Source organism: Mesoplodon densirostris, chromosome 4 (genome assembly GCF_025265405.1).
Source record: "Mesoplodon densirostris isolate mMesDen1 chromosome 4, mMesDen1 primary haplotype, whole genome shotgun sequence".
Lineage (NCBI taxonomy): Eukaryota > Metazoa > Chordata > Mammalia > Artiodactyla > Ziphiidae > Mesoplodon > Mesoplodon densirostris.
The window spans coordinates 3,669,455-3,681,886 of NC_082664.1; the positions used below are offsets into that span (position 1 = coordinate 3,669,455).

A 12,432-nucleotide genomic window follows, 5' to 3' on the forward strand; every position below is an offset into this window, starting at 1 on the left:
GGCAGAGGGAGGGGCCAGGGAAGCTCCGGAGTCCCCACCCGGGGCTGCCGCGCCACTCCTGCCGCGTAGGTTGGGACGTGCGCCTGTGCTCAGGGTCGGGATGACGAGAGACGTGGCACAGCAGGCGACCTGGATGCACCTGTACGTGGGAGTCCTTTCCCTTCTACTCGCCGAAAGGGGGCCTGGACCCCCGGCTCCTCGCGCACCCTCGATTCAGGACCCGTGAGTCGACTCCCGCCCGGCCCTAATCTCCGCTCATACACGCGGGGCGGTCCACGCTGCTCTCTGGGAGCCTCCCCACAGCCCCTCCGTAACCCCTCATTCTACCCTGAGCTCACTGTTCTTCTAAGTCAAGGAAGACCAAGCCCAGACAGCCCCCAACCCCGGGGCCCATCCTAGCGGAAGTCCAGTAGCAGATGGTGGCCACCTCCTGAGCCCCGCCCCTCCTCGAGCCCCGCCCCTCCTCCTGAGCCCCTCGGCTTCCCTTCCTCCTTCATCTCCTGGAGCAAAGCCCAGGGTTCCAGCCTTGGCACTTGCTCCCCCGTGTTCCGTACCAGGAGTCACCTCCACAAGGCACATTCTGAGGTCTCTGAGCCTTTGACCTCTTCTCCCAGGGACCACCCTCAGGTCCCACCCTCCCTTCCACGCAGACCCTCCGGCAGCACTGGACACACTCTCCTGGGACACCGAGCGCCACGACCAAGTCTGCCAGGCGAGGGACTCCGAGAAGGGCCCTGTAAAGCCCGCCCGTGCTACGCGAAATCACACACACGGAGCGGCCGGATCTGCGTTTTGTAAATATTGTATCGGGCAAGGCTGGACCTGGAAGTCAGGTGTTTTACATGGCAGTGATCTAACCAAATCCTACATTCCAGCTAAAAAAGGCCCCAGGGATGTCCAACGGATGCTGAAGGCGTTCTTCACGTTACTCAGAGACGTGCTGAGATTTGGGCCGTGTCCACTGGGCTGACCAGAGGCAACAAAGGTGGTGGTCTTGCCTCTTCTCTGCCAGTCCTGAGGCCATGCTGAGGCCAGCATCCACGTGCCCAAGGCTGGACGGCCAGAAAAGAGAAAAATCACTAACGGGGAAAAAAATTCCTCTCATCCAACCTATAAATTTAAGCCCTCAACTACCACAAACGTTACAAACTTATGTACCTTGATTTGATCCCAACCATAAGCTTATCATATATTATAAAATAAAAATGTAGTTCAGGTAGAGATAAAGGCTAAAAACAAAAGCACCCCTGACTGTGTGCTCCCACAGGGCACAGCTATGGGGAATTTACACTTTCAGAAATCCCAAGGCCCGGTGCAAAAAGGCAGGGAAAAACCCACTTTGTATCAGGGTGGGGTATTGCTTTGATGGAGGGTGGAGGGTCAGAAAATTCTTTTGTTTCCTATTTTATTACATCAATGGCTTGAAAATTTTTATTTAACTTCAGCAAATATTGGAAATAGAAAAATGAATTCTGCAGACTTTCACAAATAAAAATTTCAGTCTCTACTAACAAATGTTATCATTCGATGCTAAGCAGTTATAATGCTCTGAACATTCACCACAATGAATGTGCTGAAATAGAAAACAGGCAAAAAGAGACATTAAAATATTACTTACAACAGCATTATTACAACATATTTTCTTTAAAATTTCAACATGGATTTTTATCACTTCAAAAGATATACAGCATTTCCATGATATTTGCAAACTTAACCTTATACATCTTTTAAAATCTTGAAAAATTCTTAAGCAGTCTAAAAAGCACTTAGCAAAGTTGGTAAGTCTACGTAATGGAATACTATCCGCTCCAGTATCAACGTGAGCTTAGGAGAGGGCTGTAAACACTCAGTACCACACAGCATGCATAGGCTATACTGACCTTCCTTCTGCTGCACTGCGACGTTACTGCGCTTGTGCTTTACTGTAAGTAGGGAAAGCTGCAGAGATCCGGGGAGTGGCAGAAAGAGTGCTTGTTTCTGAGCATTGCACAAGATCACTAGATTCGAATTAGCTAACCACCTTGAGTCAACTTGAGGCAAAGTTTCACTTGGTATTAAAAGCTTGAATCCTGGGTCACTTGATTTAGATCAGGCTAGACAAGAGAAATGAGGCTCTCGTGTGGGCTGGCTCCATCCGTCCTTTGCTCATATAAGAAGGGATCCAGTTAGTGTAATGCACTATTTGGCTTATTTTTGGTCTGTAATTATACCAATAGTACATCTGATATTCAGAAAGACAAAAATAGGGCATAGTTGAAATTTAAAGTGACAACGAGCACACTTAGAGTGGTGTGTGATGGTTGAGAGAACGTTATACGCACAGAAAACTACTGCTTAATTAGTCCACCACAGTAAGCTTTTAAAACTCAACTATTTTTTCTTTTTCATTTTTTGATTAGAGGTTTATGACTATCAAAAGCCACCTTGAGGACCTGGTGTCTGGTAGGCACGAATGTACCAAGACGACACAGGGGAAGCGGGGCGCGGAGGGGGTCACACTAACCTCAGGCTCCTGCTGACACCAGCACCGACCTGCACCACTGCTCACCTGATCAGCACACCTGAGGCAGGGTTGCTTCCTGGTTAAAAGACCTATATTACAGAATCCATCACTGCTTACGACCAGTCAACACAATATTCAAGTAACAAGGTGTTTAAATGAATACGTGAAAAAAATTTTTACCTAACACTTTACACATCTACATAAAATTAAATAAAACAAACTTTTAATGCATATGCAATACAATTGATATCTTTTAGGATTTCTAAACTAAAAGTTAAACTATCATTTGCTTCAATGGTACTATATTTTGCACAATAACTTATACTTAGGAGAAAATTTCCACAAAAAAATATATATAATTATGACATTCACATTGATAATTTTTAAGAAGACAAAGCTTAAGTGAACATTGCATCCTAAGCAGTTGTCACTGTGTACCCCTTACACATCCAAACACAACCTGCTGATGCACCGAAGTCTTGATATGTTAAAAAGGGTCTTCCCATAAAATGAGACCAAATCACTTGGCTTCTAAAGCTAAGTGATTTCTTGCATTTACAACATCATTGCAAAGACAGTGTAATGAAACAGTTTAAAACACAGTGCTATCTTATGCATGAGACTACAATGAAGGCAGTCAGGCAAAGACAACTATTTTCCTTCTGGCAAATGAAAATGACATGCCCCTCCCCCTCGGAGAGAAAGCCAAAATTCAGCTGCTGTGATAGCAAGTACTCCAGCACGTGACTCTTCAGGACTGGGGACCACTTGGTGCCAGGAACCAGGTAAGGGGATGTCTGAGCACAGACAGAGGCCTGGCACTGCCGAGATGCCTGCCGGGCCACACAGGACCCAGCACCAAACCTTCAAGCACTGCCAAAGGGGATCGATTCTTAAGGAAAATAGCCTGGGGGTGAAGAGAGGAACAGCAGCTCTACTGGCAGGGAAACCACTGCAGCAAATTGCCTACTGCTTCCGTTAAGAGGAAGGAGGCCTCGAGAAGAAGCAAGGAGAAGCGAAATCTTCTTTCAGGCCTAGTGTCCCCTTTAAGCGACGCGCAAAACTTATGCCGCCTCTTAACCCACGTTTTTCCTGCCATTTTCCAATTACGCAGCAGGCTCATGATAAAAACAAAATGAGCCCTACATTGTGACTAGTGTTACTGTGCCGCCCCGTGCAGGTGGGAGCGGCGAGCTGCGATGCCCCCCAGCCCCCCTCACGCTCTTCTTCACCAGCTCCTGATCAACAGACACCTCTCGCAGGGACAAGTGTCGAAAACCGGCAAAGTCCCATTTCACTCCCCTTTCGAATGACCTTCCTCCAGATTTCAAAAAAAGAAGTACAATTCCAAACAATCTAGGTTTCTTGCTGACCCTCTTCCTAAAGAGAAAACCAGCTGACTTAAAAAAAAAAAAAAAAAAAAAGCCAAGGTGCTTGGGAGTCAAAACACATCAAATTTTAATTGCATATTTCAAATTCTTAAGAATTCTGTTTATGCCTTAAAGCATCTGCAATTTTTTTTTCTTTTTGGTATTGAAAGCACGAAAAATATTTAAATGATGCAAAAACCAACAACAAAAAAGCTCCTTCAACATATTTAGTGCAGGCTGAACCGACCGTGGGATGGGGAACAGGTCACATTAGAGCACACCTCGCAGTCTACCCTCAACCCCTCAGCAGCCCACGGTCTGGCAAGAGAATAAAAGTGATTATGGAAGTTTTAAACATTTATTAAACATTTGTAGTTGTTCCCAGTCCAACCAAAGGCATTAAATACCACTTCGCAGACTGTTTCTTTCCATCTTGGTCTCACTAGAGCCAATAACTGATCACGTCTCTGTCCTGTACTATCGATATAACATTGAGAGAGGATGGTGCTCATGTGGTCACATCAGTACATGACGGACACAGAGGCTACGTGGAGTGACATGTGAAAGGCCAGGCATACCAACAGGACGGGGAACAAACAGCACGTAGCTTTTATAAAACCATCACCAGCTATTCCAATACCCTTTATTATTGCCCTAACCTGACAGTTACAATCTGCACTCTGTCAAGAACCTGCAGCAAGTTCTCCCCTGTCTCCGAATCTCAGTGATGTCGTCTTTGGCAAGCAATAAACTTTAAAGAAGAAATAAGACACCGAAACAGAAAAAGCGTTGAAAACATGGTTGCCAAAAGGAGAAGGCACCAATTCCAAATGTACAAGCACCAGGTACAGTGGTATAGACCAAATCTCTTGGAGTTGGGTGGTGGTACGGGTGGGGGGTCAGGAACAGACAGGGTGACGCCCATCCTGGGGTGACGATCTGAAAGTTGACGGCACGAAGTGTTGAGTCCACGTTCCCTCTGAGCTACGGTGTCCAAGGACAGTTGCTATGAATGAGCTTTCTACCTCGCGGGAAGGGAGAAGGGAGAGACTGAAGCCAACTAAATTCATAAACCATAATTATACCGACATTTAGGGAAATGTGAGTTGTGTCAGGCTGTTTGGCACGATAAAGGTTAAAATGCAGTCTGCCAATATATTGTGATTTCCAAAGAAGCGTGATATCACTTAGGTGGATGCCTCAGAAAAGAACAAAGGAAACTTCCTAGAAGGCCAATGGGTCACAGTTACTCTGAAAATTACATTATGCACAAAGTAGAGCTTGCAGGCCATGCAGGAACAGAGTCACGCCTTCCGAGTCGACTACCTGTTCTGAAGCCGCCGACGGGGAAGAGCTGCCGTCGGTGGGCCGGGGCTCCGACTGAGGCGGTGGTCTCCAGGGTCGCAGGAGGCGGGCAGGCCACAGGACCCCCCTCACTTAGGCAGAGCGAGAGACGCAAAGAGCTCTCCGGGAAGTGGCGCCAACACGGAGGAACGAGCAGAGAATTAAGGCAGATGTAGCACGGGACTGGAAGTGTATGCCTTTTTGGTAATAGCTGCTTGTCCACAGAGATGCGATGCAGATGGCCAGGTGATGTCTTGTGATACCTGAATCCTGGATAGCACAGTCGTCCATACCAAGTGCTCAAAGCCACCAGAGTTTCTCATGAGGCAGATGCGTATCTGACGTCAAGAACAGAAGCAGCCTGAGCAGAGGAGAAAAAGCAGAATCAAAGACAGGTAAACAATATAGGGGGCTTCCCTGCTGGTGCAGTGGATAAGAATCCGCCTGCCAATGCAGGGGACATAGGTTCGATCCCTGGTCTGGGAAGACCCCACAATCCGCGGAGCAACTAAGCCCGCGAGCCACAACTACCAAGCCCGTGTGCGCGCCTAGAGCCCGTTCTCTGCAACAAGAGAAGCCACTGCAATGAAAAGCCTGTGCACCGCAACGAAGAGTAGCCCCCGCTCGCCGCAACTAGAGAAAGCCCGCGCACAGCAACAAAGACCCAACGCAGCCAAAAATAAATGAAAATAAAATAAATTTATAAAAAAAAAAGACAGGTAAACAATATAAACTGCTAACTCCAGTTTGGTGCAGCCCAGCCCACCCTGCTCCCGCAAACACTGTCCCTAAGGGCAGGCCCCTGAGGCAATGCCTGTGCTGAGGCCAGGCGGGCGGACGGAGGGCGAGAGTGTGGCCCCTGCAGCCACGTGTCTTGGGTTCAAATCCTGGCTCTGTTCTTTCTAGCTGTGTGTCCTTGGACGAGGTATCATTTCTCTTTGAGCTTCAGTTTCCTCATCAGCAGAATATACATAATAACGATGTCTACTTCACAGGATTAAATAAGAATCCCTGCAAAGGGCATATCAGCACAGTGCCTGGCAAACAGCAACACTCAGGTGTCCTAGGACCAGCTGGAGGGGACACCACGGTGCCCACCCCGTTCAGCAAACAGCCACCAGAACACGCTGGGGTCCAGACGACACCAAAGATCGCAGGATCTTCTTAGAAGCTTCAAAGGCATTTCTTAACTCTCTACTCTCATTTTTTAAGACTGACTTCCAGACCCAAGCCTAAAAGTCACAGAGCTCACTGCTACCCCCGTGGTGTCTTACTTCTAAGGAAACAGCTAAGAGTCCAAAATCTGAAAGCCGCTGTGCCTTCAGGGGAAATCCCAAGTTATGAGAACGGCTGTCAGTCCAATCAGGTTTCTCCGCACTAGTTATACACTCAATCACTCGATAATTTGAAGCAAGAATGTGCATCTCCAATTCGGTCACTTTTAGAACTCTGAGTCTCAAAAGCTCAACCCTCTTGGGCTGCTCTCCCTCCTTAGCTCTGAAGGAAAAAAGCCCGCAGCTGATAGAACTTCTCAAATCTGACGGCCTCCTCCCTGCCTGTGCTGCATAAATACATAAAACCCGAGGGCAGGCAGGACACCAGCAGACATCTTTCTCAGCAGCTGGATTCCAAAGGATAAACAAGAATGGGAAATTACAAGGACACTAAGTTCTGAGCACTGATTAGACAATTAACCAGTTCCCTTAGGCCCTGGTGGACACAGAGAAGCAGCTGGTCCTTACAGATTGATTTCCTTCTGCAAACTAACATATGGAGAACAGAAAACCAGGGTGGTGAAGCAAGAGGACTGGTACCATAAGAAACATAAAAAGAAAGGGAGGGACTTCCCTGGTGGGGCAGTGGCTGAGAATCCGCCTGCCTGTGCAGGGAACATGGGTTCGATCCCTGGTCCAGGAAGATCTCGCATGCTGCAGAGCAACGAAGCCCGTGCACCACAACTACTGAGTCTGTGCTCTGGAGCCCGCGAGCCACAACTACTGAGCCTGCGAGCCACAACTACTAAAGCCTGTGTGCCTAGAGCCCATGCTCCGCAGCAAGAAAAGCCGCTGCACTGAGAGGCCCACGTACCACAGGAAGAGTGGCCCCCGCTCGCCGCAACTAGAGAAAGCCTGCACGCAGCAACGAAGACCCAACGCAGCCAAAAATAAAAATAAAATAAATGTATAAAATAAAAAAATAAATAAAAAGAAAAGGATAAAGGAAATATAGGCATGCACGTGCATGCACGTCTCTCTGTGTGTGTGTGTGTGTGTGTGTGTGTGTGTGTGAGAGAGAGAGAGAGACAGTTTTAAATGACTAAAGAAGTGAAAAAATTTTAAAGGAGCTATAAAGATTAGATTTTCGGGTTGAGTTAGATAATCCCATTCCTTCTGAAGAGAAGACTGGGTAAACAGACACAGGGAACATCAACCATCAGAGAGAGAGAAGACGTGCTGCTGGTCGGGGGAGGTCAGCTATGGACGAGCCAGGCAGACAGGCTGAGGGGACTCTTATGTGCCATCAGCACGGCAAGTGGACCATGAAGGCTGGAACTCCTGGACTAACAAGAAACGAGGAAAAGGGAGCTGACTTACCTAAGCTAGTCAGTCACAGAGCCAGGCCTGAGAAAATCATGACCCTGGGTGCTAAATCTACTCTCATTTTTGATGCTAACCCTGGTGAAGCTGGCTTTGATGAAATGTGAGAGGCAGGAGATCTGAGTTTCCTATTATTTCTGCTTCCTGGGACTTAAGTCAGAAAACATACTTGGAAAAAAGCTTTCACTCTTGCAAATTCTGACGTTCCTTTCCCAGTAATCCTCATCTTTTCAGCGCTTCCTAAATTGAGTCCAGGATTTCAGGGAAGTTAATTTGTTGCTAAAGGAGAAATTAGCACACAGACAAAAATCACTGCCAACAGAGAAAAACACCTTTGCTGTGCTCATATGCTATTCTGTTCCATGGGCAGGCCATGCCTGGGTGTGACTCAAGGACCCCACTCACATTGTCAGTACTATAGGTTTTGTACACTTAACTACAAAGATTTTCTGGTAGAAGGCTCTAAAGAGTCTCATTCTAACAAAACTAGTGTTTGTCTCCTGACAGCCCTCGCAAAGCCACTCGCTGGGTGTCCTCTTCACAAGGCTCTCCCCCACCCAACCCCGGGGGAAAGGGCAGCAAGGGCAGGACAAAAGAGGTAACTCCAGATCACTCCTGCCTCATTTGGGGAAGATGTTGATGAGAAAGTGGTAAGCAAATTAACCCTTAAATGGCCATGCCAGTGAGCAAATGCACACGTCAGAGGCGGCAGCAATGAGCTCTTGGCTCCCAGCCCCGCCTCAGCACCCATGGGCGGGGGGAGGGGGGAGGTAAACGTGCAGAGGAAGGGGCGGCCTCCCCAATCTCCCCCACCCCGACCTCCGCTGCCCGGGCTGCTGAAATCCGTGCCACCACCCGGAAGACGACCAGGATGCCAGCCTCCATGCAACCCAGGACCTGCAAGTGTCCCCATCAGTATTCCAGCAGGTCAGCCCCGAAGAGCAGCACGGCAAGCGGATGTGGAAGCAAACAGACCAGGAACCTGCAGACTCCCCGGTACGTTCATAAACCCCCCAGGAGATGACTGCACATTTCACACGACTGAGCTTTACTGATGCTCGGGGCACTTCTAACTTACTGGTTTAGGGCAAAGCTGCCATTGTATTTAAGGAAATATTGGTAACGTGGAATGTTTTGTGGCCGGAGGAAACCAGGATGGAATTAAGAATTTGTCCAGAAATTAAAATGTGAATAATATACGTAGTGACCAAAAAGTGACTGAAGTCAACACATGTATTATGGCATTTACAGGTAAAAGTCAGGTTACTGACATAGCTGAAACCTGAAACCTATTTCTACAGCTGGAAAAGGTCATCAGTGAAGAAACTAACTGGAGAACTGAGTATGCATCTGGCAGAGATCAACTGTTTCAGACTTACCTCGTCTTCCTCTTCAGGCATCTTGACAGAATTATCCGGGGACGTTACAGGTTTCTGGTTACTGGGACCATTGGTTTCTTCTTTCCCATGTTCTGCCTCCCATTCTTGTAAAACTTCATCTATGTTGAAGCGGCGTCGATAATTTACAAAAAAGTTTTTCACTTGTACCACTGATTTGTTCCCAATCACATCTGAGATTGCCTGAAAATCTCGGCCATATTTCCTGATGGCTAAGGATGTAAGAAAGCATTTTTTTCAACACAAGAAAAATAATAAGACACACACACACACAATTGAGACTTACTCCTTATCCAGATAAGGAAACATAGAGGCTTTCAACAGCAGGTACTATCTAGCGTACTATACCAATGGAAAATAGTAGTATAGAGTCCAGTGTGGATGACTGGCAGAGACACTCCGTGTGACCCTGTCACGCAGGGTCTATACCTCCCTGTCATATATCGCATGGTCACTGAAGTCACCCAGCAATTACCCTATGCCATGGACATCCTACACTGGCTTCTTCAGGGTCCCCAGGACTAGAACACCTCCAACCATACAACCCCAACATGCGAGCTGTACTTCCTGTCTACTCAGAGCCCAACGAGGAGCTGCTAAAGTGAAATACACCTTGAAACACGGAGGCTTCCAGATTAATTTTTACATCTTGTGAGACATGGGAAAGGAAAAAAGTAAAGCCCAAAGAGAATGCAGTAACTTAGCTAAAATGATGCCCACTAGAAGGACGTGATCCTCCAAGAATCTGTTTCAACATGAATGATGTGCTGGGAGCAGGATGGGGTATAATTTTTTCCTGAAAGCGACCGCTGTTCCTAAACCTTTATTTTACAAGAACTTCCTCCTACCTTGTACGGCGAGAAGCTGCTCCTCTGTGGTCCAACGTGCGTTACATTTCTGAATGACCTGGGTATCCAAATGAGTCCTATTAGCATACTACCTTTAGAGATGAGTATGTCCTTATGAGGATTAATGAACCTTTTTCTCATATCAGAATTTGAACATCAACTAGGTTTATAAAATTATGTCTACACCTTTCCTTCTAAGAGATGTGTACTGGAGACACAGACAGTAAATTCTTAAACACATAAACTCAGGGGTGACTTCAAAGATGATATGAACATAATCCTACCTCTGGAAGTCGATATGGTTCTATTCCACCATCAAGTTTTTCTTTTAGAGCACTGTTCGTCTGTTTAATATTCTGAATCTAAGGGAAAGAAGATTTTCATTTTAAAAATGAAACACTTTTATAAAGGTATGAAAAGAAGAGAGAACTGAGAAAGCTAAAAGAAACAAAAAACCAAGAGGAAAGAAGTTCCTGACCTGTAAGGTAGCCCAAATTTGAGGTCCCTATAGTATCCTTTGAGAGCAGCTAACTAAGTTCTTTAATTGACTTGCTTAGGGCACCGGACAAGAGACAACCAAGACGGAAAGGACGCTGGTAAAAAGGTGCCTGCGCACACAATCCTAATCCACCAGCTCGGAACAGGCGACCTGGGCCGCAGAATGCACAACTGCAGTCTGACACAGAAGACAATGCCTGGGCTCCCACCCCACAGAACTGAGCTGAAGAAAGAGAGCAGGCAGAGTGAAGGCAGGAGAGCCTCACAGCCCCGAGCACCGCACAGACGCTACAAAGGGCAGAAGCCCACCTGCAGACTTCTTTAACGGGGAGGAGAAAAGAAAGCAGTATGTCAGTTTTCCACAAGTCTAATTCTGAGCAACGGTAACTTCATTTTCTCACAAATTATCTTTCCCACATTCTTTTTTTTTTTTTTTTGCGGTACGCGGGCCTCTCACTGCTGTGGCCTCTCCCGTTGCGGAGCACAGGCTCCGGACGCGCAGGCTCAGCGGCCATGGCTCACGGGCCCAGCCACTCCGCGGCATGTGGGATCCTCCCGGACCGGGGCACGAACCTGTGTCCCCTGCATCGGCAGGCAGACTCTCAACCACTGTGCCACCAGGGAAGCCCCTCTTTCCCACATTCTTGCTTTGATTCAGTGGACCTTTCACTGTCCTTGCCTAATCAAAAGAAAGACACAAACAATAAATACAAACCACTCAATCACTCCACAGCTGCTCCTTAATTCTGCACGTGCCCCTGAAGGAGCTGGGTCACAGGAGGGGGCCCTTCTCTCTCAACTCCAAGCAGAGGGGCATTCTGTGCCTAGCACTAGGGGAACTCTGGCCCTATCATCTTTCACTCTTGAATAATCACTTGAGCAAATAAGAAAGCAAGCAGAGGAACAGGTTCATTGTCTCAAGTAAAACATCAAAAATACTCAGGAGCAGAAGGTGCCCTCGAAAGCAGAAATCCTATTAAGGCAAAGGAAGAAAAGCAGAAATTTTAGAGATCGGGAAGGGGTGGGAGAGGAGTGGAGATGGTGCTTCACTTTTTAGTAAATCTCTCTCCTCTTTAAAAAAAACTTTTCATACTTATACAATTTTTCAAAACCCCACTTTGGACGACTTACATCTCATAGATTTCCAGTTTCACAGATCCTTTCCTCCTTTGTTTTACTTCTTCTAAAAGGTTTAACGGGTCGGGGGGGGTGGTACAGGAAAAATTTTCCATGCTGTGGGACCAGTGGGCAAGTAAATAAAACCGGCACTTGTGAGGACCAGAAACTGACCCTGTCTGCCCTTACCAAGGGCCTCAAAGTCTGCCAGAAATACAGTCTACTCCAAACCTTTTGTAACGATGCCACATCAGAACATGAAAACAACTGAAAAGAAAAATCCTGGAAACATGCACAAAATTCACTCTACAGTAAAACCCCAAAACCAGGACCTTGCTTTACTGAAATTTGTTTTAGTTTATTTTGAAAAGGTACAAATCAGAAGAAAATACTTGAAATTTACTCACAGTAAGTAATTCCAAGCTCTCAGACCAGCATAAGCTGACAGAACTCTCTCTGATAATGAAAATATTCTAAACTTGGGCTGCCTGACATGGCGGCCACCTGCCACACGCTGCTACTAAGCGCCTGAAAAGAGGCTTATCCAACCGAGGAGTCACATTTTTAATTTTTCCAATTTTAATTAATCCAAACTAAAATCTAAAGACCACACGTGGCTACCACACTGAACAGCACAATCTTAGACCCTTCTCAGAGCTCACAGTTACCAACAACCCACAAAATCCCCACAAAATACTGCAAGGCACTCAGATTGTGCTCCCTGAATTCCGAAAACTAGGCCTAGAAACTTCTGACAGG

The 12,432-nt window shown here is 46.8% G+C and overlaps 1 protein-coding gene across 1 annotated transcript in view; it reads right to left on the reverse strand.

The window, feature by feature from the left end:
* Positions 1-1,467: 1,467 nt before the first annotated feature.
* Positions 1,468-12,432, reverse strand: part of RCOR1 (REST corepressor 1) — a 113,920-nt gene continuing 102,955 nt past the window's right edge. The window contains exons 9-12 of the mRNA XM_060095596.1: positions 10,344-10,421; positions 10,060-10,117; positions 9,194-9,423; positions 1,468-5,578 (exon numbers count right to left, since the gene is read on the reverse strand). Of these exons, the coding sequence (XP_059951579.1) occupies positions 5,537-5,578; positions 9,194-9,423; positions 10,060-10,117; positions 10,344-10,421 (408 nt within the window). The 3' untranslated portion in view covers positions 1,468-5,536. The remainder of the gene's footprint in view (positions 5,579-9,193; positions 9,424-10,059; positions 10,118-10,343; positions 10,422-12,432) is intronic.